This window comes from Acomys minous (genome assembly GCF_964271855.1).
Source record: "Acomys minous genome assembly, chromosome: 9".
NCBI classification, from domain to species: domain Eukaryota; kingdom Metazoa; phylum Chordata; class Mammalia; order Rodentia; family Muridae; genus Acomys; species Acomys minous.
The window spans coordinates 18,286,381-18,314,276 of record NC_140490.1 but is presented as its reverse complement, the minus strand read 5'-3'; the positions used below and the strand labels follow the sequence as shown (position 1 = coordinate 18,314,276).

The 27,896-nt window shown below is 48.0% G+C and overlaps 3 protein-coding genes across 7 annotated transcripts in view; 1 reads left to right on the top strand and 2 right to left on the bottom strand.

Moving 5' to 3' along the window:
• Positions 1-911: 911 nt before the first annotated feature.
• PHF7 (PHD finger protein 7) lies at positions 912-17,570 on the bottom strand. 2 transcript variants are annotated; one of them, XM_084796877.1, is made up of 11 exons: positions 16,886-17,570; positions 15,656-15,765; positions 14,465-14,517; positions 13,587-13,678; positions 5,253-5,354; positions 4,668-4,792; positions 4,060-4,219; positions 3,513-3,619; positions 2,783-2,899; positions 2,039-2,160; positions 912-1,449 (listed from the first exon to the last, which is right to left on the bottom strand). In XM_084796877.1, exons 2-11 carry the CDS (start codon positions 15,694-15,696, stop codon positions 1,223-1,225), a joined length of 1,146 nt encoding a protein of 381 aa, XP_084653003.1. In that variant the 5' UTR covers positions 15,697-15,765; positions 16,886-17,570; the 3' UTR covers positions 912-1,222. The 2 variants fall into 2 exon arrangements, with proteins under 2 accessions (XP_084653003.1, XP_084653004.1); XM_084796878.1 differs by lacking the exon at positions 2,783-2,899.
• An 82-nt stretch (positions 17,571-17,652) lies between these two features.
• BAP1 (BRCA1 associated deubiquitinase 1) lies at positions 17,653-26,797 on the top strand. Of its 2 annotated transcripts, XM_084796862.1 has the most exons (17): positions 17,653-17,835; positions 17,929-17,958; positions 18,339-18,393; positions 19,558-19,690; positions 20,050-20,169; positions 20,824-20,885; positions 20,959-21,101; positions 21,357-21,435; positions 21,890-22,013; positions 22,308-22,455; positions 22,916-23,100; positions 23,487-23,617; positions 24,150-24,628; positions 24,732-24,892; positions 25,117-25,209; positions 25,291-25,363; positions 25,555-26,797. In XM_084796862.1, the coding sequence occupies exons 1-17, from the start codon at positions 17,799-17,801 to the stop codon at positions 25,686-25,688; spliced, it is 2,187 nt and encodes a 728-aa protein (XP_084652988.1). In that variant the 5' UTR covers positions 17,653-17,798; the 3' UTR covers positions 25,689-26,797. The 2 variants fall into 2 exon arrangements, with proteins under 2 accessions (XP_084652988.1, XP_084652987.1); XM_084796861.1 differs by having other exon boundaries at positions 25,117-25,363.
• Positions 26,098-27,896, bottom strand: part of DNAH1 (dynein axonemal heavy chain 1) — a 66,145-nt gene continuing 64,346 nt past the window's right edge. For all 3 annotated transcript variants that reach the window (XM_084796843.1, XM_084796844.1, XM_084796845.1), the window contains exon 79: positions 26,098-27,450. In XM_084796843.1, the coding sequence (XP_084652969.1) occupies positions 27,329-27,450 (122 nt within the window). In that variant the 3' untranslated portion in view covers positions 26,098-27,328. The remainder of the gene's footprint in view (positions 27,451-27,896) is intronic.

The window sequence follows — 27,896 nt, the reverse complement described above, 5'->3', positions numbered from 1 at the left end:
GCTTTCATAATTTTGGGCTGCGAGCCATGCCAGGCCCTTACACGTGGTAAGCATGTGTCCCTACCGCTGAGCTCCACTCCTGGCCACTGCAGACTTTTAAATGGATGTTATGACAGGTTTAAAGTATATAAATATTTAAAAAATAGATTACTTTCCTGTGCACTTTGATAGTAACAAAACAGTACTTACGTTTTTCAAGTGAACCTCGTCAAGTCTGAAGGCAATCACTATAGACATCTTGGATCCAAGTCTGCAGGATTCAGCAATATTTGAAATGAAAACCCTGCCCTCCACCGTTAAGTGACGATGACTCACTGAAACCTTGGGAATTCAGTATGTGGCAATTCTCTGAGTTTCCCCAACTAACCCAAGCCCCAAGGAATCATTAAAAACATACAAATGTAGGCTAGACTCTGTTCAGTTTCTTCCAGGCCCTCTGCCTGGTCCCCATGCCAGCTGCCCTGCCTAATGTGACCGTGCAGGTTCATAGTTATACTACCAGGCAGTGGGATGTGAGTGGCTCACTCCAGCTGCAGTGCCAAGACTACACTGGCCAGAGTGAGTGGAAGCCTTCTGCCCGGACAAGTACGTCAATCCTACTACTGTTGAGTCCAGGGACCCTAGCCTTGCCACAAGGGCCTGTTCTTGGGCCAATGTGGGCTGCTAAGCCAGCTCACTGCCCAGAGCTTCTATGCGCATGTTTGCATGAGGGTGACACCCTCCACACCTGGAATCCCAGTTACCCCGAAAGCCGAGTCCCTCCCGAAAAACACATCTACGTTCGATGTTGAGCATTCTAGTGACTGAGTATTTTGGGATCAGAGGCCTGAGCTTCTTACGTCTTCTCTCTACCCCTCAGGCTCTTTAGTGTACTGGACAGATCCCAGAGCAAATTCATAAGGAGACACCAGTGGAGAGACAGCCTTTATTTGTAAATAAATGAGTGAAGCAAGAAGAGGCAGATGAGAACCAGATTAAGGTGGAAGAAGCTTGGTGAAAGAGGAAAAGAACTGGGGAGAAAGAGCAGAGGTGACCTTACTCTCAGCTGCTGACATGCAGACTCAGCCGTTCTCCTCAGCCTCCCCTGAGGCCTCCTTGCTTGGCTAATTGTCTCACTGCTGGCCTCTTGTGCCTCATGGTTTTAAAGTTTGATCTCTCCAAACCCGGTGCAGCAGTGCTGTTCTGTGCCTCACTGGCCCAGGCAGTGACCACTCCGAAGCTCTCACTTGGATTTCTTGCCATTCTTAGAGATTCTGATGCCTTTGGATTGCCAGGAGTGGCAGCTTCTGCTGCCAGAGGACTCAGGCTTTTCTAACAGGGAAGGTTGGTGGCAATCGGTCCAAGAAGAGCCTGGATTCTCTTCCAGGTTGGTGACCCTTAGTAAGTTCTCCTGGGGGTGGAAGGAGTTGCTGCAGCAGGGGGTGTCACTTGAGTCTTCAGATACATAATCTGCGGTGAAAGAAAGGTGGAGAAGGGAAGGTAACCCCAGCCCTTTGCTTCTCCTGTGTTCAGGTCCTTAAACCCCTCATCAGCCACTTTCCTTCCAAAGCGACAGCATCCACTCAAAGTTCCCCCCGGTGACACTTTCTCCATCCCCAGCCATGACAAGTCCCCTGCCTCAACCTAGTTCTTTTTTTTTTATTTAAGATTTTTATTTATTTATTATTTATATAGTATTCGGCTTGTATGTGTGCCTGAATACCAGAAGGAGGCATCAGATCTTATTTTATTTTGGTTTTTCGAGACAGGGTTTCTCCGTGCAGCCTTGGCTGTCCTGGACTCAACTGTAGACCAGGCTGGCCTCGAACTCACAGTGATCCACTTGGCTCTGCCTCCCAAGTGCTGGGATTAAAGGTGTGTGCCACCATGCCCAGCTTACCAGATCTCATTATAGGTGGTTGTGAGCTGTCATGTGGTTGCTGGGAATTGAACTCAGGATCTTTAGAAGAACAGCCAGTGCTCTTAACCTCTGAGCCATTTCTCCAGTCCCCCTCCACCTCATCCCAGTTCTTACACCAGCTTATCCTTCCAGCCTCACCCATGATTGAAGCAGACGAGCACTCACTGCACTCCCATTTCTTGCTGTTGGGCCTGAGAGAGGAGCAGTCCCGGTGGGTCCCGTGAGATCCACATGTAGCACACAGAATGAGGCGCCACCGCCTGCCAAAGAGCCATGGAGAGATGTAGGGACAATCCAGACATCAACTGTCACTCTTGAATGTTAGCTACCATCCAGCCTCAGCCATGAGGTGAACTCCCTGGGAATTTTATTTTTTATGAGTGTTTTGCCTGCCTGCCTGCATGTGGACCATGGAGGCCAAAGAAGGTGTCTGATCCCCTGGGGCTGGAGCTGTGATGTGGATGGTGGGAATAGAAACTTGGTCCTTTGGGAGTGGGTGTTCTTAACCACCAAGCCATCTCTCCAGCCTCAAGGGCATTTTAAGTTAATATAATTTTACTATAAACATGACCCGATGGTGTTGCTAGGTGATGCTAGGAGTTGATTCTAAGAGGCTACAGGTGGGCACATCCCCTGGCAGGATGAATTTGGAAGGTAACTGACCCGGAGTGTCACTCCAATGGGCATAAACGACAGACCCAGCAGAGGAGACCTGCCCATTTGTGTATGAACAAGTCAGGGGCTGGTCAAAAATGGGATTTGGCAACTGGGTTCATCCTGAGAGCTGTGGGCAAGAGCAGACTTCCTGCTTTAATAATAGTGCCAAGTTCTAAGTCTACAATAGAGCTGATGAGCGCTCTCTACCCAGGGACTTCTTCCTACCCTTCATCCTCAAAGCTGTCTCTGCCTTGTTCGTACAGACAGATGGGGGCATCACAGTGCTGATAGCGCTGATACAACTCTGAGAAAGCTCCTGGCTCGAGTTCCCAGGCGGCATCTCTGCAGTGGGAAAATGAGTTGTAAGGGGCACATAATCTACCTGGGAGAATCCTAGCTCAGCACAGCAAGAGTTCCAAGGCTGCCTGAGCACTGCCAACAAGGCTGGGCAAGCGGTCTGCCAGTGAGAAGAGGACTGAGACAACATGGGGGTTCCTGAGTCCCAGCTCCCCATCCTCAGAGATTAATTTATTTTTTATTTTTTAAAAAAAGATTTATTTATTATACATGCAATGTTCTGCCTGCATATGTGCTTGCCCGCCAGGAGAGGACACCATATCTCATTATAGATGGTTGTGAACCACCATGTGGTTGCTGGGAATTGAACTCAGGACCTTCAGAAGAGCAGCCAGTGCTCTTAACCCCTATGCTATCTCTCCAGCCCAGAGATTCATTTCTTAAAGCGCCTTTTCAGGGACATGCCTTCCGCCCACTTCCCTCTCCCTTTCTTTGACTATTGAAAAGCACTCTTGCCGCCATCCTCAGTTCAGTGATCTGCAGCAGTCGAGGCCTCCGTGGCTGCCGATCCCTGATCTATCCTCACACTCACCTCCTGTCTAGAGATCCACACAACCCACTCCCTGGCTCAGTTCCTGCTGTGTGGACTTCCTGCTACCTGTCTGGGATGTGGATTCCCATTCTCAGCATTTCTTGTGGGAACTCCTCTCGGTTGTTGCACTGGGGGCACTTGAAGAAGTGTTTTGCTGATGTGTGGGCATATTTCTGTAAGAGAACAAAGTATCTGTGGAAACAATTGGGCCACCTTCCCACCCCTGTCCTCACTTCATGGACACCTCCCAGGACCTGGCTATAGGGTTTGGCAGTGCTGACTCAACAGGGGTCAGGAACTTGGGGACATCGTTTTCTTTCCTTCCAGTAGAGAGGCTGATTTTGAGCTCCTTGACTCATTCTTGGAAACAGCCATTGCTTTGGCAATCCTGAGGGTGCCTAGTCTAAATCTTATCATGAATGAGGCCCTAAGCCAAGGATGACGAGAGACTAGGCTGACTCTTTCCTCACTGACCTGGAGGCAGTTCCTGCATACATGCCTGCAGTGTGTAGCTCTGAAGCTTAGACATGCTTGAGCATTCCCAGGGTGCCCCAGTTCCAAGCACAGGGCCAGGGCAACCATGGAAGGGCCCTCCCGGAACAGAGAGCCCTACCTGGATACACTTTCGGTGGTAGATAGCTTGACTACAACATGGGCTTTGGATGTTCTCAGCACTTGTCTGGGATAAATCTTCGCAACACAAGACGCAGCTTTCCTCCCCCAAATTCCCCTGTTGGATGTTCTGTGTTGGGCGATGTTTTCCACAAAATGATCTGTGGTGGGTAAACAGACTTGGTTTCTGGCTTGTCCCTGATGCAGAGTCCCAGCTGCCTGGCCTAGGAGGGGGCAATGAGCTATTTGCCTGGGGCCCAGTGGAGAGCTCCGCTCACAGGAGAAGCAGGTGAGATCAGCTCCATGAGTTCTCAGGACTGCTTCCCTGGGAGCAGAGCTCCAAGGACTGTCTCCAGCGCACTCCGTTATTGAAAGCCCCACTTCGTTAGGAGCAGCTGTCTAAGAACCCCAGCTGTTTGTAATTTAAGGAGGGGACAGGAAGCAAGAAGAAACCTCTGCGAAACTTCCAAGACACGACACTGTTTCCCATTATCGAGTGGAGGGACAGATTTGCTGGAGAATGCACAGTCCCGTGAGAACTGCTCTGACTTCAGTGGTGTTGAAGCAGGTGGCACAATGGTAACCCAGCTCCTCTCCTTCCTCACTCACTTGTACTCTCCAAAAAACTGTGAAAGGCAACCCCTTTCTTGGCCACAAGGCAGATGGAAGTTTTGGACACACTGATCTTTCTGGCATTTGATAGCAGCTCCCTTTTTCTTGCACACAAAGCAGATCTGCAAACGAGATTCCAGGCAATGTTTTGTGACCCAAGGAAGACAAACAGAGGTTGTGGTTCTTCTTTCTACAGACAGGAAATTCTGGGAAGTGACAGCGATGCCCTTTCCCTCAGTGGTCCAGGGTAGCCTAAAGCTAGACTTCAAGAAGCACTGAATTTTCTTGTTTTCTCAGGGTGTTGCTTCCTCTCTTTACTTAGGGACACACTCTAAGTATGGGACTTAAGAGAAGGACTGGGGCTGGGGTTGTAGCTCAGTGGTAGAGTGTTTACTTAGCATGTCTTGGCCCTGGGTTTGACTCCCAGGGACAGACGGACAGACAGACAGACAGACAGACAGGCAGAACACATGCCCTGGTCCTGAGTTTGATTCCCAGGGACAGACAGACAGACACACAGAGATTCTGAAGCATGCATGAGAAAGGCCTAGCCCCAAGGTCCCCATTTCAAGAGATTCTAACCTTCTTAGAAGCCCGCGCTGCCTCCTTTTTGATGTCTTCAGGCATAAATCCATGGAGACCTCTGTTGGGTTGGCCATTCTGAGGCAGCTTGCTAGATAAGATCTAAGGGAGCAGCAGAACCAGGCTGTCAATGCGAGATGGTCAGTGAAACAGCACAGCAGGGTGATGGTGAGCAAGGAAGAGAACTAAGAAACGGGGCTCGGTGGAACTCACTTGTGTACACAAGGTTATTTACTTAGTGACGTCTGCTATAACAGGCAGGTATTGGACACTCTGGCACCCTTTGGTCAACTCAGGATGGAGATACATAACTTGTTAAAAGCCACAGAGCCGCAGAATCAGTACCTTTATGCAGTGCCATTCTGCCCCTCATTTGCTAAGGACTGCTCCTGTTACCGTGTGAGCGCTGGGGACATGTTCTCTCTAGACTGTCATTTCATGCTTAGAAAGACCACACATGACACAGATGTTATTGTGACGTTATTGTGGCTTTTATCTTACAGAGGAGGCTACTCAAATGTAATGTGCCAAGTGACATGGCTGGAGTCACATGGCAAAAAGTTATAAAGCTGGCATTCACACTTGGGCCTACAAAACCCACACTCATACCTCTTTTGCTATATTCCCCTTTAGTACAGGATGTTTTAGAATATTTTTCTCAGAGTGCTATATGAAGGTAAGTGGGATTTAAAAGTCTTCTCTCTCATAGCCATTCTGCACTAACAGAAAAAGATTAGAAGTCGCACTTTTAAAAGCATACTTTAAGCACTGTTTGCTTCTTTAAAAGTGTTAAAGATGGTTTTAGAATGCGTAATTATGAAAAAAGATACTATATGATTCTATTACATTTACCAGGACATCCTGCTTATCTTTTAAAAAAAGGATTTATTTATTATGTATACAGTGGTCTATTTGCATGTACACCTGCAGGGCAGAAGAGGGCATCAAATCACATTATAGAAGGTTGTTAGCCACCATGTGGTTGCTGGGAACTGAACTCAGGACCTCTGGAAGAGCAGTCTGTGCTCTTAACCACTGAGCCACCTCTCCAGCCCCGACATTTTCCTCATCTTAATACTTCAGAAGTATTAGGGTGATGGGCTTCTTGCAGTGGTTATAAAATGTGTAATAGGAGCTTAGGTTATGTATTTATTTTTGGTTTGTTTTTTGTCTTCTGTGTTTTGAGACAGGATTCTCTGTGTAGTGTTGGCTGTCCTGGACTCACTTTGTAGACCAGGCTGGCCTCAAACTCACAGCGGTCCGCCTGCCTCTGCCTCTGAGTGCTGGGATTAAAGGTGTGTGTCACCATGCCTGGCTCATTTAACTTATTCTGGTTTTTTTGAGACAGGATTTCTCTGTGTACCCTGGCTGGCCTGAAACTCTCTTTGTAAACGAGGCTGGCCTTGAACTCACAGAGATCCATCTACCTTTGCTTGGATTAAAGGTGTGTGTCACCACACCTGGCTTATTTAACATTTTACAAATATTTTGAAGTGTGTTGTCTGCATGCATGTGTGCAGTACCAAGATTGGAAGAGGTGGTCACATCCCTCAGAACTGGAGCTATGGACAACTGTGAATGCCATGTGGATTTTAGGAACCAAACTCTGGTCCTCTGGAAGAGCACTGGGCTCATTTCCTCCCTCCCCTCCCCTCCTCTCTTTTTCCAAGACAGGGTCCCTCTGTGTTAGCCTTGGCTGTCCTGGACTCGCTTTGTAGAACAAGCTAGCCTCAAACTCATAGCAATCCACCTGCCTCTGCCTCCCGAGGGCTGGGATTAAAGGCATGCGCCACCACGTCTGGCACAGTCGGTACTCTTAAGTACTGAGCCATCTCTCTAACCCCAATATTTATTTTTGAGACAGTCTTTTGGTGTAGTGAACGCTAGTCTTGAACTTGTGATACTCTTGCCTCAGTCTTCCAAGTTATCAGGTAATCTTATTTTAACATTAGAGATGATCCTATAATGTTAGATGGCTTGGATTGTAGCTAAGGGCTCCCAATGATGTGTAAAATATTTCACATGTAGGTTCTCACTATCTCAAGGCTTTACGTGAGTGGTTTTTTGTTTTATTTATACTTTTTAAGCATTAGTCATGTTTTCTATAATGAACATGTGCTGTTTTTCTTTTGGTTTTTCGAGACAGGGTTTCTCTGTGTAGCCTTGGTTGTCCTGGACTCATTTTTTGGAGCAGGCTGGCCTTGAACTCACAGAGATCCACCTGCCTCTGCCTCCCAATTGCTGGGATTAAAGGCGTGCACCACCACACCTGGCTAACATGTGCTATTTTAATAAACAAAAGTAACAACAGAAATGATTTAAATGTCCTTTTAAATTTTTTGATACCTCCTTTACTTTTCGAGACAGAGTCTTATGTATCTCAGGCTGACTCTGAAGTATGAAGCGGAGTTTGACTTTGAACTCATGATCATCCTCCTCTACCTCCCAAATGGTGAGACTGAAAGTGCAGACCATCATCCAGTTCTAAATAATCTTTAACAAGGGTTTAATAATTTTAGGAACATCCATACTATGAAATACCAGTCAGCTACTTTAAAAATGAGGTTTATATGTTCTATATGGAGAGATCTCCAAAATATATGATAGGAAAAAACCCTACAAAATATGGTATATGTTTAACTTTATGTTAAAACATATATGCTTATTAATGTATCAGAATTAGCCAAGCTCTAACATCTGGCAGGACTTACAAGAAATAAAAATCACATATCAATTTTTCTCATGAAGATACATATAAGAATTTAAACATTAGTAAGTTGAACTCAGCTCCCATTCAAGAATAATAAAGCATGGCCAAGAAGGGCCTATACCAAGAATGCAGTTGATATAACCATAAAAAGAGAAAAATCAAGAACACATCAGTAGATGCCAAAACATTTGCAAAACCCAATACATTCAGGGTATCCTCAGCAAACCAGGTATAAAAGCATTTCAATCTGACAAAACCTATCTATGAAAGAGGTTACAGCTAATATACTTATAGTGATGCTGTTCTCTAATGCTGCGAGACAACTATTTACAGTACTTCTATTGAAAATTAGGTTCAAGGCCTGACCCAGCCAGTACAAAAGGCAAGAAGAAATAAAAGGCAAAAACTGAGGCCTGGAGATATAGCTCCATTGGTGGAGTACTTGCCTAGCATATGTGAGGTCCTGGGTTCAATCCTTGGCACCCCATCAAAAACGGGTAGGAGAGCTGGAGAGATGACCCAGAGGTTAAGAGCACTTGCTACTCTTGCAGAAGAAAGGGGATCAGTTCCCAGCACCCACATGGTGGCACACATTCTTTTGTAAGTCCCGTTCTAGGGGTTATACTCTTCTGACCTCCTCAGGCACCAGGCATGCATATGTAGGCAAAACACTCATACATATAAAACAAATTTTAAAACAAACAAACAAAGTATGGGGGCAAATGCCTGTAATTCTAACACTTTGAGAGTTAGAGGCAGGAGAATCAGAAGTTCAAAGTCAGAAAAGCGCTTGCTGCACAAGCATCCGGTCCTAAGTTCCCCAGCACAGATGTGCAATGCTGGGATGTACTGTGTGGGTGTAATCCTAGCAGTAAGGTCGCAGAGACAGAAGGGTCCCTGGAGCGTGACGGACAGATATTCCTGCCACAGTGGTGAGCTCCAGGATCCTGTGGAGAGAAAGAGAGGAAGACCCGTGATGTCAACCTCAACTCCACATGCACACATGTATGCACCCAAGTGAACATACATGCACACATACATGAATCTATACACATGTAGACTGCCCCCCATACACACACAAGAAAAAAAGGAAATTCAAGTCATCCTTGAGCTACAGAATGAGTTTGAGGCCAGCTTGGGCTACAGGAGACCCCATATTAAAAATTTTTGAGCCGGGCGTGGTGGTACACGCCTTTAATCCCAGCACTCGGGAGGCAGAGGCGGGCGGATCGCTGTGAGTTCGAGGCCAGCCTGGTCTACAAAGTGAGTCCAGGACGGCCAAGGCTAACACAGAGAGACCCTGTCTCGAAAAACAAACAAACAAACAAAAAATTGGGGGGGGGGAAAGAAATAGAACTGCCTTAACCCACGCAGGACACTGACTATATACACAGAGAACCAGAGAATCTCAGGGAAACAAATGAACACAATTGGTAACTTGGTAAATGAATTTAACAAAATTGTCGAGTACAAAGTCAATATACAAAGTAATTGCATTTCTATAATCTAGCAACAAAATATTGAGAAAAACATTTAACAAAAGATGTATAATACTACATATTCACTAGGACTGCAGAACATTATGGATAAAAAATAGAAAGGAACTGATACCCAACAATCTTGAAAAGGACTGTAAATCTTACCATATTTTAATTATAAAACCACGAGAATTAAGACAGTGGAGTGCTAGTATATGAAGACACGTGTAGATTAATGATATAAATAGATTATCCAGATCTACAAATATAGATATGGCCAATTGATTTTGGTAAAGGAATCTAGGTAATTCAATGGTATTGAAGTACAACCTAGGACACACCAAAAGTGCTAACCATAAAAGAAAAAGTGATAAATACAATTATCAAAATTTTTAAAAATTTCAAAAGACACCCTTAGAAATAATATATGTAAAAAGGATTTGAATCCAGAATATATAAACAATTTTTACAATCCAGCAAGACAAAAGAATACAGGTTCTTCTTCTCTTCCTCTTCTTCCTTCTTCTTTCGACAGAGGATCTCTCTACATAGCCCTGGCTGTCTGGAACTCAGCATGAGGACCAGGCTGGCCTTGAACTCACAGAGATCTGTCTGTCTCTGCCTCCCTAGTGCAGGAATTAAAGGCAGGAGACATCATGTCCAGATCAGAATCCAGTTTTTTTTTTTAAACAAAAGAAAGTATTCATACAGATTCAATAAAAAATATGCAAAATATTTTAAAAACACATGAAAAGCTCAGTATCTTTATTCCTCAAAGAAGTATAATCATGAGCACAATAAAACTCCAGTAACAAACCCGTATAATGGCTGCGAAACGCAGAATGACGAAACCCTCCTCAAGAAGCCCCGCCACCGACCTGACAAGGAGGACACAGATCTGCAACCTGAACCCCTGACAACTGAAATACAGTGCAAATTCAGTGGCAAATTCCTCCAATACCCAACTGATGCATCTGACCCCCACCCAGGAATTGGCAAGAGATCAGATCTGGACTTTAACGCTCTATCGGTGCTCAGTGCTGACCACAGGGCAAGATTCCACCCTGCAACAGGAAGTCTATCATTCCTGTGTTACCTCATACGTGGACTGTGGGATCTTCTCTCCGTGGCCAGGGTGCCAGAGAGATCGTTTCTCGCAAACCCAGCTGACGACGGAACAATTATATATCAACCACACACTCTCAAATTGGAGGGTATCAAGGAGAGACCACCAACAGCGCTGGAAATGTCCGCTATGCTCAATTACTGTTGCACCTTACTGAATGGAGTTGTGGTCGGATCGTCAGAAAAAGTTCAAAGTGGTTCAGAGCAAATAAAGCGACGGTGCAAAACATTAATGATTACACTCGGCAAGACAGGCCATGGTGACACGGCTACAGCTCTGAGTATGCACCAGCCCAGTGCTGCCATAGACTGGACTAAGTCCCAATCATGGGCAGGTCACATCATCGTCAGATTTCTTGCTATGTTGTTTGAATCACCAGGTAAGGAATTGATGGAGCAGATTAGGATGGTATTCTCATATGCGCAAATGACCACGCACACAACGATCAAACAATACTTAGATCAGTGTATGGACGGAACAATTGTGCTCCCTCAAGTCCCAATGTGATTCCCTTGTTCATCTCAACAGAGAGCAAGCTTAAACAAACATTGGGTCCATGGTTCAAATTCATGGGCACTATCTGCCATTCTGAAGTCATCAAGCTAGCCCCTAGGGCACTTCCAAATCTTGCCTCAGTGGCACTGTATTGGAGTAAGCAGGAGAGCCCAATAATACAGCGTTTAGAGCTCCGCTCACTCAACCTGGATCATCTTTGACCGAACCTCTCCTTAGAAGAGCACAAATGCGTCAAATTGTGTGATCAGGAATTGGAGGAAAAATGAACCCAGGCATTAAAGCCATCCTCAAGCTTGTCAGTGTCCCAGCATTCCAAACTGATCGTGAACCAATCTTATATATATATAAAACAAAAACTCCAGTAACATCCAGTAGGAAGGCTGAAATGAAAAAGACTGACAATAACAAGTTTTGGTAAAAACATTGCCAGCTGGAACTCTCAAAAGCCGTTAATGGGTGTGTAAACTGGTGCAACAACTTTGGGAAGATGACTTGGCAGCTTCACATATACGTCTACCAGTAATTTTACTCCTAGGCATCTGCCCAAGAGAAGGAAGAATGCATGTCACAGAAAGACTTGCAAGTGAATGTTCTTAGCAGGTTTTTTTCACAAGAGTCCATCAACCAGAAACAAATCAAATGTCCACCAACTGCTAAAAAGATAACTTTAACATAGTCAAGCAATTTGAGGGAAGTCATTACAACAACATATATAAGCCAGGCATAACAGAATCTCCGAGTCTAAGGTGGGGAAGATTAGAGGAGGCAGGAGAGAGGGGCTGATGTCTAACAAGAGCCTGTGGTTAGTTCTGGCTCCAGCAGGCAACCTAGAGAAAGGAAGACAGACCAAGTAGGGAGATTTCTTAGGAGGAGGAAGTAAAGATTTTCCAGGAGCAGAGCAAGGAGGAAGTGGGGGAGACTCAGGAAAAGGGGCTGTAAATAGCAATTTCACCAGAGGGATGACTCCAATAGCACAGAAACAGAAATACAGGAAAAGGGTAAGTGTCGTAGGACAGTGTCTTACTCTGAAGGCATGCTCAAGGACCAAGGTTTGTCAGAGAGGTGCCCAGGACAAGTGGACACCCAGGACAAGGTGCCCTGTGCACAGTGATGGGGAGTACAGGAGGTTGGGGGGCGGTGCCTGGCATACCAGTGTGACTTCTGGAGCAGGCGGCAGCCACTCAGAGACAGCAGGAAGCTCTGGGAGGACACTGAGAGATGAGTGAGTACAGCGAGTGGAGGAGAGAAATGGCTGGAGAGGCGGACTCTGAAGTTTGTAGTCAGATATGGTGGGTGACAGGAGCCAGGAGTAGCAAATGATCTGCGCCCAGGAGAGCCAAATCAACAGCTTTGTTACGAGGGGTCCATGTCTCTTCCCATGTTTCTGCACCAGATGTGAGGGTGCACTGGACCTATGAAACTGCTGTGTACCATCGCTCGTGTGATAGACAGAGCACAGTCAGTTATAAGTGGTTATGCTTTGGCAAGAGGAATGTGAGTTAGCTGGAACAGCCTGGGAACAGCGTGGGCTTTGATCTGTTGGAGGCTTGTTTGGGTTAATAGGGAACTAGATCCTTCTCCAGAGGTAGGTGGCTGTGGGGAGGGTGGAGATAAGGAAGTAGTGGCTCTTCTTCACAAACAGCCACTTTACAAGGCCTACAAGTTTTCTGAGGAATGCTGACTTTAAGCATTAACCTTCTGTTTACCTGGTCAGAGTCCAGCCTGAGCTGGGCTCAGATTGCCATTTGGGGATTGGGACCTAACAACAAGAATATGAGCTTTATGATTTACATGGTTAAGAGCACTGGCCACTCTTGGGCAGAACCAAGTTCAAACCTGGTTATTTATTTATCCACAGGGCAGCTCACAACTGCATGTAACTCTCCTTCTGTGGTATCCGATGCACTCTTCTGGCCTCTGAGGGCACTGCACATACACGGTGCACAGACATATATACAGGAAAAACACATAAAAGAAGTTGGTTTTTTTTTTTTTCCTTTCCCGGAGACAGGGTTTCTCTGTGTAGCCTTGGCTGTCCTGGACTTGCTTTTTAGACCAGGCTGGCCTCAAACTCATATCAATCTGTCTGCCTCTCCCTCCTGAGTGCTGGGATTAAAGGCATGCGCCACCATGCTTAGTTCATAAATAAATCTTTTAAAAAAACATCAAGTTGTACACTTAAGATTGGTTCATTTTTTTAGTATTCAGATTATACTTATTTTAAAAAGCATATTGAGGAAAATTAAGTGGAAGGACAATCCAAATGAGCAGTTGTTTTTGGGAGGAAGGGAAAATGAAATAATGATTTGGGGAAGATGGTTTTTACTGTTCATGCTGTATATTGTCAGGAGTTTACAACATGTAATTTATTATTTAAAATCTATTTTAAAAGATTAAAAACTGTAAGGAAAACCAAACATGGGTGTACATTTGGTGTCAGATGTAAAAGTAGCTTATATAGCAAAAGCTGTAGACATTCGAAGCAAAGAGGCCCTTATACTCACAAGACAGAAATAATGGACACAAAGATTGTCTTTCTGAAGAAATTCTCCTAGTTTTTCAGGATCACCAGGTTCTCCAAGGCATAGCAGGCAAACTGAAAGAGTAAACATGAAGAATAAAGGCGTGGCTCAAGGTGACCGTTAGGAACAGAAAAGCGATGCTAACCATCAAGAACAGGCAGGCGCCTAACGGCTCCTTTACTTACTAAGTGGTTTTAGCTAGATACGGTTTCCGTACATGGAAACGTCCAGGGTAGGAAGTGCATTTACTACAAGTAGCCCATCAAACACCAGAGCTTAGCAGCACAGTACGCATAGTAGGAAACGGCTATGCGTGTGTGGCTTACTAGGAGCTGTGCCTTGCTGCCACTGCCCAGCACTGTGAGAGAACACTGTATTGTATCACTAGCTTGGGAAAAGATCAAAACCCAAAATTTGAAGTATTGAATCCATATCACTTTTGCATCACCTTAATGTAAAGCAAACCAAGAATTAAAACACTGTAATAATGAAGCATCTTCACTAGGAAGCGGGTAATTTTGGCAAAAATAAAGGTTAACTCTTAACAGGTATCAGGCCTCGACATAACTGGTCACACTGACAGAGTACGCCGTGACTGCTACTTCATACTGTTTTGCCTCTGCATCCTGAGTCCTGGGATTAGGGGAGTGCACCACCATGCCTGGCTTGGCTTTAATTCTTTCTTGAACTTAAGTTATGAAATTTTAAAACTTCATACATGAAATTCTTTAGGACTTAATCTTAGAGAGTCTGGGAAAGAAGTAGGGTTGGCAATGAAAGCAGCGAGTTCACTGCCCCTGAGGTGGCCTTCCCTGCTAACGGCTGGAAGCAGCAACTCCACACCACCTCAACTCTCTTACCAGGACCTGAAGATGCCTTCCTCTGGGTTACCTTCTTAATCCTGCCAGTTTTTCTATATAAGAGAGAAAAGTAAAAGTGTTCAGGACACTACTGACAAGCCTTCTGAATTTTCCTTAAAATGCTCCTCATAGTATGATTAAGAACCAATTCCCCGAAAAAAAATAATATATATATTTTTTCTTTCTTTCTTTCTCTGAAATAGGGTTTCCCCATGTAGCCTTGCCTGTCCTGGACTTGTTTGCTTTGAACTCACAGAGATCTGCCTACTTCTGCCTCCTAGAATGATGGGATTACAGGGGTGCACCACCATGCCCAGCTCTCTTATTTCTTTTTGTTTTGTTTTCCTTTTTTTTTTTTTTTTGGTGTTTTTGTTTTTCAAGACAGGGTTTCTCTGTGTTGGCTTGGCTGTCCTGGACTTGCTTTCTAGACCAGGCTGGCCATGAACTCATAGTGATCCACCTGCTTCTGCCTCCCAAGTGCTGGGACTAAAGGCGTGTGCCACCACCATCTGGCTCATATTTCATTTTTAAAGTATAAAATACCCTAAATTATTTAAGGATAGAACCATCTTTGTACATATGCTACCTGGGTTGAATGAATTCAGGAGTAATACTCTTTTTATTTTTTCAGCCAACTTCCCAAAGCACACTACAATGACACTGAAGCTGGCTGAATGTATCCCAGGGATTGGCACTATTTTGAGTACTTTATCATGAATTTCTTCAACAAATCTGCAGAACATTCTAAAAAGGGAGTACTATTTCTTTTTGTTTGTTTGTCTGTTCTGAAAAAGGGTTTCTCTGTGTAGCCCTGGCTGGAATCTCACTCTGTAGACCAGGCTGGCTTCGAACTCAAGAGTTCCTCCTGCCTCTGCCTTCCGAGTGCTGGGATTAAAGAGAGTATTATTATAATGTTTATTTTTGAGATGAGTACTGAGGCACAGATGACTTGTCTCAGGTCATAGAGTTATCAAGCAGCATAGGCAGAGATTTAATAGTCAAGTTCCACAACTGTCACTTAGCCACTGGAGACAGCACTGGGAAGACAGGGAGGGCTACTGCCAGGGCCCTGCTTTATGCTTTGACACTGTCTAATCCCAGCCTCTGAAAATATGCGGAAGGGAGCAGAAAATGCAGCCCATATCAATGGCCACCGTAAGTCCCCCAACTCTTTCAGGCCACTGACTCTACCTCAATCTTGGACGTCCCTTCTTTTCTTTTAGAGTCTTCATTCGCTTCCGTCTTTCCTTCCTATCTAGAATTCTTCTGTACTTTTAAGAAGACAACGCAGGCTTTTCCGGCTATAAATATAAACAGGGGGAGGTTAGCAATTTAGTTTTACATTTGGTTATCAAGTTCTACAAAATCAAAGCAACAGCCAAGGCACTTTACTTCTCACTTGATAAAAAGGGATCTAGCCACAACTAATGCTAGTAATGGCCAATAATGATTAAATTGTGCCAAGATCACTTTTAGGCACACCACCCTAGGCAAAACTATAACCCTTCCTTTCAAATTGAGGGGACTGAGGGACAGGGAGATGAAGATCAACACCACAGCCGAGGTCAGAATCAGCGATCCTAGGTGAGATTTGAAGCTAACACGTGAGAATTGATCGCTTGCAGTGTAAGGCGTTGGAACCCTTGATTCTTTGTTTCTACCAATGGTCCCCTGTTTCTAATAAGTCCCTGGGACAACACTCAAGAGAAAGGGAACCTTCTGTAATGGAGTATGAGCGACTGCTGTACCCAGGTAGATAAGGTAGCTCCTTCCTAGCAAAAGGAATCAGAGAGTTTTAGCTGCTTAAAAGCTGCAACCCCAGCTAGCAGGAGGGAAGAAATAACACTCAAGGCCACCCCTTCAGCTCTTATCCCCTTTACCAGGCTCGGCGCGTCATTGAGGTTTGGCCTGTCCCATCCTTGTCTGGACGGACACTTGAGTAAAATGCCACATCTGCTACCAATGTAAGCAGATTACAAAGTTACCCACGTTTCACCTGCCATTACAAAGTCTCCGAAAGCCAACTGAGACAAAATAAACGAGGCCACCCCATGAAGGGCTATGTCTAGTACAGGGAAGGAGGACAGCATTTCTTAAGAGAACTCAGTGAATTAGGCCACTCTAGAGGCAAACTATATACTTCAGCATCCAAAGCCTCAGCTCAAGGCTGAGGATTATGAATCTCTTCATGAGCGTCCGCCTACATAACTGCTAACTGCTTACAAGCCATGGAAACTTCGGGCTAGCATTTCTCAACACAGGAGATGGAGCTACGGAGTTGACATCGGTTTGTTTTCTTACTACACGTGGACAGGCTGAGTGAGATGCTGGCTCCAACCTTGTCATGTCACTAGGGGGATCTACTTTAACCACTTCCTAGTTGTTGGCGCTAAACCTGACCGGGTTAGAATAGAAATAAACCTTGAGACTTCAGTTCTTTGCATCGCTGGACCACGACGTTACTGGAGTAGGAGTCTGTGCACACTGGTAGTTATTAGATGGGGCAATCTTCAGAACGGTTGAGGACGGACGGACGTGGCAAATGCAAGCTGCTCAGTCCGGATGCTCGCTCGAAACGCTTACCAAGTTGTTTCACTAGATAAAAGTGTTGGGTAAATGCTTGCTGAGAAAATTAAAAAATATATTAGCGTGTTCGGCCCCGCCGCCGCAAGAATAAACGATGTATTTGGAAAATAGGTGTCAGTGTGGTCACAAACGTCCCCCGGAGGTAACAGGCAGAAGAAGGGCTCAAGGAGCATTCCGCGCATGCCAGACCAGGCTCAGGTCACGCCTGCCGGGCGGTTGGTGCGGGGCCAGGCTACAGGATGCTTCCGCGGCTCGCTTCTCACGGAAGCGACGGGTCACCGCTCCCAGCCCAGGTTGTCCACCCAGCTGTCGCCGAGGGCGCCGCCGTCCCAGAGCTTTATTCGTTGACACAAGACGTGGTAGTACTTCACGGGCGGCCGCCCCGCGCGGTGACTGCGCCGTCGAAGGAGGCGAGCGCGCTAACGGGGGCTGGGTCACGCGGACTACGGCCCGCGGGCACCTCAGCGTTGCAGACAGTTGTCAAATCAGGACCGCTAACGGCCGCGCGCCGGACCCATCCTCCGCGCGTGCGCGCCCCCGCCCGCGCGCCCGCTTCTGCGGTTCCGCAAGCGGAAGGCGGGACCGTCGCGTAATGATGACGCCACACTGCCGGCGCGGGCGTGTGACGCGGCGCGGCCCGTTGTCTGTGTGGGGCTGAGAAGCCCCGAGGGCGGTGGGCGCTCCCTGTGGGGGCGGCGCGGGGTTGGCAGGGCCTGGACATGGCGCTGAGGGGCCGCTCCGCGGGAAGATGAATAAGGGCTGGTTGGAGCTGGAGAGTGACCCGGGTATGGAGGCTCCATGGCGGGTCGGGGGCTGGGGAGGCCGGATGGGCCCTGGACGTGCCTGCCTGACAATCCCTCCTCCTCTTTTCTACTCAGGCCTCTTCACCCTCCTGGTAGAAGATTTCGGTAAGAGTACCCCTCTCGCCACCACCTCCCCCCTTCCCCCCGATAGTCCGGCCCTGGCTGGTTGTGTGTGTGTGTGTTGTGTGTGTGTCTTGGTCCGTGTGTGTGTGCGTGTGTGTGTGTGCGCGTGTGTGTATCTGCCTGGCTGGGGTGTGTGTATGTGCGCGTGTGTGTGTGTGCGTCTGCCTGGCTGAGGTGTGTGTGTGTGTGTCTCTTGGTCCGTGTGTGTGTTGTGTATTGTGTGTGTGTCTTGGTCCGTGTGTGTGTGCGTGTGTGTGTGTCTGCCTGGCTGGGGTGTGTGTGTGTGTGTGTGTGTGTTGGTCCTCGAGTTCTCGCTGCAGAGCCTGGGCCTGTCCTGCCGACCTCTCCTTTCCTGATCGTAGGTGTCAAAGGGGTGCAAGTGGAGGAGATCTATGACCTTCAGAGTAAATGCCAGGGGTGAGTGGCCGGGGCACCCTTACCTGCGGAGGGCTGAGGACGGGCAGGGGAATAGGACCCCTTCAAGGGAGGCAGTGTTAGAAAACTCAAGTTGTATAAAATGCCACATAAGAAAGCCTCATTGTTTGTGGGTGCCCTCCTTGGACTATTGTTTTTTTCTTTCCAGTCTCCCCTCAGTGTTTGTCCTTAGGAGGTTGTAGCCCACCTTTCAACCCTAAGCACTCTGAGAGCACAGTTCAGCTGCCTTTTCTGTTTTTGTTTTTTTTTGGTTTTTCGAGACAGGGTTTCTCTGTGAAGCCTTGACTGTCCTGGACTCACTTTGTAGACCAGGCTGGCCTTGAACTCACAGTGATTGGCCTGCCTCTGCCTCCCGAGTGCTGGGATTAAAGGCGTGCGCCACCACGCCCGGCCAGCTGCCTTTTCTGGTTTTGCAGCGGGAAGCTCTGGTTGCACAGTGTTGCACAGTGCCTTTTTAGTAAAGTGTACAACCCATTAATGACATAACCACGTGTGCTGTGCCTTTAATCACCACCCAGAATTTGTCCTGACCAGGGCTTGGGAGGCAGAGGCAGGCAGATCTCTTGAGTTTGAGGCCAACCTAAGCTACATAGTGAGACCGTGTCTCAACAAAACTAAGCCAAGTTGTCCTGTACTGGCTGGTTGGAGGGCCAAGGCCCTTTGCAGGTCCCTACACTCAGGCTCTTGTTCTGGTGCTGTGTAGACTTGAGGCACAGAGAACCTCCTAACAGTTTGAACCAAGAGGTCTGCTTTCGTTTCCTAGAGATGAAGGGGCGGCTCCGGAGGCTCACGTGCTTCCCTTGTTTCATTAGGGCTTGAGGCTGAGGTCCATACGTGAGAGTTGGTACTTAAGTCCTTATCAAAGTTTTTGTGCCTTACACTGTGTTCCCACCTTGCTCCATCCCAGGCCAGCAGTTCCAGATTTCCTTCTTCTCTTGCCTAGACTTGATAATGAGACTGAGTGGGGTTTCAGAGCATCAGGCTCACACGTGACTGACTGGGATAGGCTTCTGGGGTGTGAGGTCTCAGGGCCACATTGGCTACAGTATTGGTAGAGTGAGGGTGTCAGCATAAGAGCCCTCCAGTGCGGAGGACTAGAGAGGGAAGGAAGGGGATGCTGATGGCCACTGCCTCTCGCTTCTCTAGGCCTGTATATGGATTCATCTTCCTGTTCAAATGGATCGAGGAACGCAGGTCCCGCCGCAAGGTTTCTACGTTGGTGGATGATACGTCCGTGATTGATGACGATATTGTGAATAACATGTTCTTTGCCCACCAGGTCTGCTGAGTTCTGAGCTTGTTTAAGGGCAGGATGCCAGTCTTTGTTTTTGTTTGTTTCTGGTATTGTGTGGAAAGTGGCAGTGGGGAAAGCAGGCTGAAGAGCTAGACAGACCCTAGCTCCTTTTCCTTAAAGGAGTACCACTTTTAGAGCAGAGCGGTGTCTTAATACATTCTCTGTGTCCCTGGATATGAGGTATTTAGTTGTTCAAGTTAAGTGAATAAGGACTAGGGAAGACAAAGGAAACTAATGGATGTTGACATCATTTTTTAAAAACTCATTCTCAATAAATGTGGGCTTGGAGACACTTGGGGTAAAGGTGAATGAGGGGTACATGAGTGACTATTTTTGATTTACAGCTGATTCCCAACTCCTGTGCCACTCATGCCTTGCTGAGCGTGCTTCTGAACTGCAGCAGTGTGGATCTGGGGCCCACCCTGAGTCGAATGAAGGATTTCACCAAAGGCTTCAGCCCTGAGGTACGCTTAACCATGCCTTAAATCATGGCTCACAGCTGGTGGGCACATCTGCTCCTCAGAGCCGTTGGTAGTGCCACTACATGGAATTTGGTACTGTTCGGTCATTTCTTTTTCAGATGATAATTAACATGTATTTGACTCATAAGTAATGTGGAAGGTACTTGATTTTAGCCTTCACCATTAGAAAGGAGATGATAGAAGTAGAAAAGGAAGAGACCTTAGCTGGGCATGGTGGTGGTGCACATCTTTAATCCCAGCACTTGGGAGGCAGAGGCAGGCTGATCACTGAGTTTGAGGCCAGCCTGGTCTACAAAGGAAGTTCAGGACAGCCAGGGCTACACAGAGAGACCCTGTTTCAAAAAAAAAAAACAAAAAAGGAAGAGACTTTAAGTCACCTATGTCAGAACCTTTTCTGTAGTTACTCTTTCTGTCAGACTGTGCTGCTCCCCAGTAGCCACTGACTACTGTGTAAAGCCGGTATGGCCTATGTCTTTGGGAGGTCCTAGGCTCTCATCTGCCACCACTAGCCCGTTAGGAAATTTCACTATGCTGTTCGTAGAATGAGTACCTCTGTGCCTGCTTTCTTGAACGTTGCCCCTACCCAGAGGTTCACCTGAGAGAATCTTTTCTTATCTAGTCTTATTTTCTTTTCAGAGCAAAGGATATGCAATTGGCAATGCCCCTGAGCTGGCCAAGGCACATAATAGTCATGCTAGGTATGTGAGAACCGTGGTTGCTGATGTGGGGGAAGGGTGGTGGAGGATGTCTCTGACTTGGTCCTTTTTCCAGGCCAGAGCCACGTCACCTTCCTGAGAAGCAGAATGGCCTCAGTGCAGTGCGGACCATGGAGGCGTTCCACTTTGTCAGCTATGTGCCTATCACAGGGCGACTCTTTGAATTGGATGGGTTGAAAGTCTACCCTATTGATCATGGTAGGCATCCTGAGGAAAGGGCCTATTGGATTTCTCATTCTTCCTTCTGGTTATCTAGGTCTCAGGGCCTTTTAGGTGCTTGAGACTCAGTAGCATGAAATGGAAGCATGCCACAGACATCTAACTCTGGCTTTAATTTCATCTTGCACCATTTATGTGACTAGAGTAGTTGCTCAGCCACACTAATCTGTTAACCTTGGCCTCCCCCATCTCAGGCTTTCCCACCTCCTGATTCCTCATCTTGGTCTTCCCTAGGGCCCTGGGGAGAGGATGAGGAGTGGACAGATAAAGCCCGAAGGGTCATCATGGAGCGAATCGGCCTTGCCACTGCAGGGTAAGGACTCTCAGTTTGCCCTGTTTCCTTCTGGAGCTATGTCCGCCCCTTTGGGAGGGAAAGAGAAAAGCCTGCTTATCTGTAAATTGTTAAGGCCACATGATAGATCTGGCAAGATCAGGCTTGAGTCTTGGGCATCCAACTTCATGATTTCCTGCCTGGACTGCTCTGGGCTGGGCTGGGCTGGAGGAGGGGCAAGCCTTGGGGTGGGGAGGGGGGGAGGCCTGGGTGGCACAGGTGTGCTGGCTCATTTCTGACAGGCCCCTCATATAGTTTATAGGAAGGTATAGCTCAGGTTTTGGGTGTATGTCGCTGGCTGCTGCCTTCCTATTGGAGTGGGGCTTGTACTTACAGGTGCAAATGTGACTATGGGGAGCTTTGCCAAGATATTTGCCTCAGTCTGACAGCGGGGCTGGGGTTGGAACTGCTCTCATGGCTGCCAATGTGACTGCAGGGAGCCCTACCATGACATTCGATTCAACCTGATGGCAGTGGTGCCTGACCGCAGGATCAAGTATGAGGCCAGGCTCCATGTATTGAAGGTGAATCGACAAACAGTCCTGGAGGCCCTGCAGCAGGTAAGTGGGCCTCCTGCCTGGCCATGCCAACCCAGTGTTCCCAGTCACTCCTACATTTTAGCATCTGTCTCTAATTCCCTGTCACAGTGCCTTGTAGAGTGAGGCTTTAACTAACCATTTCTTTTCTTTCCTTCCTCTGTAGTGTGGGAAGGGAATAGCTTCTAAAAAGAAGTTGTGGCTTGGCCTTTTTATCTTTCAGCAAATAAACGAATGGGTAGGGTCAAGGCCCTTAGCTATCTAAGGTGGAAACCTGGCTCTACCCCTTCTCCTCTAAGCTTTGAGTTCTGTTTTAAGCTGATTAGAGTAACACAGCCGGAGCTGATTCAGACCCACAAATCTCAAGAGTCACAACTGCCTGAGGAGAACAAGCCAGCCAGCAGCAAGTCCCCCATTGGGCTGGAGGCAGGCAGGGCCCCAGCGGCCTCTGAGTGCACTCACACAGGTACTGGAGGGAATTGGGGCCTCAGCCATCCAGCATAGCTTGATATGGGAGGCCCAGGCACTTCAAGAAGGTACTTGGGCAGTGGTACAGGGGCCCTAGCAGGAGGCCTGAAATTCCAGTACCTGGAGCTTTCCCCTCACAATACAGGGAAAGTAGAGTGAGCTTTTCCTAAAGAACCCCTGAAAAGGACTGTAATGACCGTCGACCCCTGCCCCTCTGTATTAGTATACCCACCATCACCCCCCCACACGTCCCTCCCCCCATTATTTTCTCTATAGGCTGCCGCCTTGTTATGTCTTGGTTTTTTTCCATCTCATTGTGGAACTGTGACTTAGAGCTTACTGGCCTGTCCTGTTAGCTGCCTTCACTGGGGGGAAACAACTGTCACAGCATTGGGGAGACTGTAGGCTTTTCTTAAGGACCCAACTGAATGTCCTATCTATACTCTGCCTTGTCTCAGATGGTGCAGAGGAGGTGGCTGGTTCATGCCCACAAGCTCCGACCCACAGTCCTCCCAGCAAATCTAAGCTGGTGGTGAAGCCTCCAGGGAGCAGCCTCAATGGGGTTCCCCCAAACCCTACCCCTATTGTCCAGCGGCTGCCAGCCTTTCTAGACAATCACAATTATGCCAAATCCCCTATGCAGGTAAGATGGAAGCACCCTGGCAGGATTTCATCTGAGAGGCCACAGTGTCGGATTCCCAGTGTTATTTTTGACTCTCTGCTTGGGCTTTGATGAGCAGGCTCCTCTAAGATACTCATAGGCCCCACTGTAGCACAGTGGCATAGCCTTAAGGAGGCCAAGAGAGCTCCTCTGTCTTTAATCTATTTTGTGGGCTACACAGTTGGGCACACTACTTGGCACATAGGACAGTTTCACATGGTAACTCAAAAGCATGTGGCAGGGCATTCTGTTTCTTTTAGAAGCACTTTGCACAGCTGAGAGCCAAGTTACTTTTCTCCCTAGCTGCCATCCCATGCCCAGCTTGGGTAAGCAGCGGCCCTCCTCATCACTGTTGTTGCTTGTCCTAGGAGGAAGAAGACCTGGCAGCAGGCGTGGGCCGCAGCCGAGTTCCAGTCCGACCACCCCAACAGTACTCTGATGATGAAGATGACTATGAAGATGATGAAGATGATGTGCAGAACACCAATTCTGCCATCAGGTCAGTCCTGACTCTGAAAAACTGGCAGGCCTTGGGTGCCTTCTGTTCTGAATATTTCACCCTGTCTCTGAAAAGGCATCTCCACAGAGAACACTAGGCACTTAGAGAATGCTGGGCCTGGAGGAGCCTGGCCTGAGGGGCTAACCCCAAATCTTCAAGAAATCTGTGGTGGGTTTAAGGGGAGAGAAACATCTTACCATGTATCAAGAAATGTTTTGTTGAGGTGACCTTTCAATTGGACCTCAAGGGATTGGTGTAGGAAAAGAGGTTAAGATGGTTTATTGACTAGAATGGCAATTTTTTTAGAGGATAATAGCGCTGGAAGTTTAGAAGTGAGTTAGAATAGAGAAGGTCTTGTCTGGTCACCTGTCTGTACTGTGGCACTTAGGGTGCCACTGTTGTCAGATTGCTTGGAACAAGTGTAAGGAGCTTCCAGATTGGCTTGGGGAGAAGCGAGTATGTCTGAGCTGGACACTACCGGGTGTGGTCACCTGGCCCATTCCCTCTTTTTACCTCTTATTGGACCCCACAGATACAAGCGGAAGGGGACAGGGAAGCCAGGATCGTTGAGCAATTCTTCAGATGGGCAGCTGTCAGTGCTGCAGCCCAACACCATCAATGTCTTAACTGAGAAGCTTCAAGAGTCTCAGAAAGACCTTTCAATTCCTCTGTCCATCAAGACTAGCAGTGGGGCTGGGAGTCCAGCTGTGGCTGTACCCACACACTCGCAGCCTTCACCCACCCCTAGCAATGAGAGTACGGACACAGCCTCTGAGATTGGCAGTGCTTTCAACTCACCCTTGCGCTCACCCATCCGCTCAGCCAACCCAACACGGCCCTCTAGCCCAGTCACCTCTCACATCTCCAAGGTGCTTTTTGGAGAAGATGACAGCCTACTGCGTGTTGACTGCATACGCTACAACCGTGCTGTCCGTGACCTGGGTCCTGTCATTAGCACAGGCCTGCTGCACCTTGCTGAAGATGGTGTACTGAGTCCCCTGGCACTGGCAGGTGGGCCTTGGGCTTCCTCACCGACCCAAGGAGTAGGAGGGAGGTGGCCAGGTGACTACAAAGTATCATGGACTCTGATACATCTCTTTCTGTCCCCTCCCAGAGGGTGTGAAGGGCTCCTCACCTTCTACCAGATCAAGCCAAAGCAGCCAGGGGTCCAGCAGCCTAGAGGAGAAAGAGGTGGTGGAAGCCACAGATAGCAGAGAGAAGTCTGGGCTGAACAGGCACAGTGAGCCCTTGAGTGGAGAGAAGTACTCTCCCAAGGTGAGTCTGTCTCAGCTTGCTTTTCCTAGCAGAGTGAAGGACCCAGGCCCCTAATCCCCCGTTTCCGGTTCTTGGTTGGAATTGTGGTGTGAAAGTTGGTGGCTAGAGCTGGGTACCTGGAAGCTCCGTGGACCGGCTCTTCATCCTTGCTTCTAGTTGCTTCTTAGTACTGGAGCTTTGGTGTCAGCCGGCCTCCTAATGCGCACAATACTGGGTTCTGACAGGAGCTGCTGGCACTGCTAAAGTGTGTGGAAGCTGAGATTGCAAACTATGAGGCCTGTCTCAAGGAGGAGGTGGAGAAAAGGAAGAAGTTCAAGGTAGGTGCTCCCTCTACTGCCTGTTCCTCTGTCCTCTCCAAGCATAGCTGTTCTGATGAGCTGTGGCCTTCTTTCTCACAGATTGATGACCAGCGAAGGACCCACAACTATGACGAGTTTATCTGTACCTTCATATCCATGCTGGCTCAGGAAGGTGAGGGGTGCCTCCCATGCCCTACTTGTCCTACCTACCCTGCTGAGGGCATGTTCCCCCCACCCCAACTCCTCGCCCAAGAATGCTTCTGAGGCTGATCAGACTAAAGCACAGGGAGGGCTGAGAGAGCCTTGGTTCCTGGCCTGAACCCGGGAGCAAGCCACCCACTAAGGACGTTCTGCTTTACACAGGAATGCTGGCCAACCTAGTGGAACAGAACATCTCAGTGCGGCGCCGCCAAGGGGTCAGCATTGGTCGGCTTCACAAGCAGCGGAAGCCTGACCGGCGGAAACGCTCTCGCCCCTACAAGGCCAAACGCCAGTGAGGACCTGTGGCCCTGACTCTGCAGCCTCTCTTGCCGCAAGGCCCTCACCTGGGCCCCTCCCCCCCCAGTCACACTTTTCTAAGTATTATTGAGTAGTTCAGCTAGAGCCCAGGCCCTGGGAGTGGAAATGAGCTGTGTGTCCTGCATTATGCTCTGGGGCCTGGCAGGGGCAAGCCAGCCCCATAATGCTCAGGAAGCAGCAGCTGGAACTGGAGGATGCTCTGGAGCAGCAGGACCTGGCCTTGTTGCCTGGGCAGCAGGATATACATTTATCTATTGGAGATGTCTATTTTTTGGGAGGCTCCTGCCCATCTTGCCACTGTATTAACATGGCCAGTGTCCTCTGACTCTGCTTTCTCTCCCAGCAGCTGTCATTCTTCTGGGGCCAGCTCTCTATAACGTAACAGGGTCCCAGCTGAGAAATTGAGAAGGCATTGGCCCTGGTGCTCTAACCGGTCCAAGTTGTAAAGAAGCTTGGCCTACTCTTCATTCCTCTTGGGAAAACAACAAACTCAGGGGCCTGGTTGCTGAGCTGGAGTAAGCATGGCAGGGTCCCACAGCTGTAGTGGAGAGAAGTGTCCAAACTGTCCCAGCAGCACGCAGACTGTCCTAGTTCCATCCAGACTGATAAGTACTGTCAGAGCAAGGCTCTGGGCGCTTTGCCTTCAGTGTTGTGGCCCTGGCCATGGGCCTGCCTTGGGCTCCTAATCTCTGTCTCTGGGCTCAGAGGAGCCTCTCTCCAGCCACTCAGTATTACCATGTCTCCTCTTAGGGATGTCAGAGACAGGGCTGCTTGAATGAAGCTGGCACACATCAATTTTCCGACTGCCAGCTTCCTTGGCCTCTTGCAAGGTACTCAGGGTAGGGGACAGGGTCAGGATGAGTTAGAACTTGTGTGTTCCCATAGGGCTAGAAGCCAATGAGGTAATAAGCACAGCACTGCTTAAGCTCCAGCCCCAAACAGCCCTGTGCCCTCTGCTAGATATAGGTGATCTAAGCAGGCCCTGAACTGTACATAGTAACTGTGGGGGAGATGGTACAGCAGTCTGGCCCCTCTAGTTTCTGTAAATATTGGATCAGTGAGTGAATAAAAGTGTGCTAATAGATGATCCTCTGGTTGCTGTCTTGAGGTCTGTATGCTGGGCTGTGGTGGAGCAAGAGACTGACTAGACTCCAGCTCAAAGCTCTGTTGACAGTAAGGTAGTATGTATTCCTGAGCCAGAAATGGTTGGTTGCTGTGGTAGATCTGGGGTGGGATTTAAGACCTAAACTGAGGGGAAGGCTTCAGATGGGCTGTGGGCAAGATATACTGAGGTCAGATGTTCGGCTTTCACCAGATCAGGTGAAAGATCAGGCTTTGTACCTGGAAAGGTGCTGGGTCTCTGGATCAAGGCCATATTGCCCATAGATCCTGGAGAGTCACTGGGAGCTGAGAGGTTGTGTGTCTTATCCTTGCTGCATTAGGGCAGGCACAGCAGGCCAGAGCTGCCTCTGCCCCTCACTACTATATTGACTATTCTCTACTGAGACTGCTATAGCCCTTTCTCCTACAGTGGTCCTGTAGATGGGGCCTCATGTACAGCCAAGGCAGAGCAGGACTTGCTGGAAAACCTTTAATCGCCTGGCCGTTCTATCTGGGTCTAGTAATCCAGGGCACAGATGAGGGCCACACCACGCTTTATCCAGTGTCGCTGAGGATGGTTGGTGGGGATCTCCACAGCAATGACGTAGTTGGTTGAATGACCTGTGGTTGATAATGTTCCTGGAGCCGGCAAGAAAGGGGGAAGGTTAGGTTATGCCCTGTCACAATTAGAGAAGGGCTGGATTAGGGGCAAGGGCAGTGAGTTTGATAGACTTGAGATGGGCATGGGGGGGAGGGAGGGACCTGGCCTAAAAGTCAGGCTCTTTTGTGACTGGATCTGATCAAGGCTCAGGTCTGCCTAGAGTTATGACACTGAAGATGAAATTGTTACCACCCGTTGAGCCCAGCACTGACTCTTTCCTGTCTTTGGCTTTGGTTCTTCCTCTGAGGTCCAGGTGAAAGATGGGGCCCATAGGCTCCTAGTATGCACAGTAGATTACTAAGGAGGGCAAGTAGGCAGGGAAGTAAGCCTCTAAATGCTAACTTGCTGCTTTGAGCTCTGGACTGGCCCAAACTTCCACCAGCCTTCCTGGGGTCCGTGTAAACTTCCTAGACTCCCATCTGTT

Bases quoted from the DNA above. Each gene is read 5' to 3' on its own strand.
- PHF7 (XM_084796877.1), bottom strand. From the start codon at position 15,696: ATGAAGACTCTAAAAGAAAAGAAGGGACGTCCAAGATTGAG. The intron at 5,355-13,586 runs GTGAGTATAAGG...CTGCTCCCTTAG, and splicing joins GTGTCCATTATTTCTGTCTT to ATCTTATCTAGCAAGCTGCC. The intron at 1,450-2,038 runs GTGAGGCTGGAA...CTTTCACCGCAG, and splicing joins CTCGTCTGCTTCAATCATGG to ATTATGTATCTGAAGACTCA.
- BAP1 (XM_084796861.1), top strand. From the start codon at position 17,799: ATGAATAAGGGCTGGTTGGAGCTGGAGAGTGACCCGG. The intron at 22,456-22,915 runs GTACTGGAGGGA...GCCTTGTCTCAG, and splicing joins CTCTGAGTGCACTCACACAG to ATGGTGCAGAGGAGGTGGCT. The intron at 25,364-25,554 runs GTGAGGGGTGCC...TGCTTTACACAG, and splicing joins ATCCATGCTGGCTCAGGAAG to GAATGCTGGCCAACCTAGTG.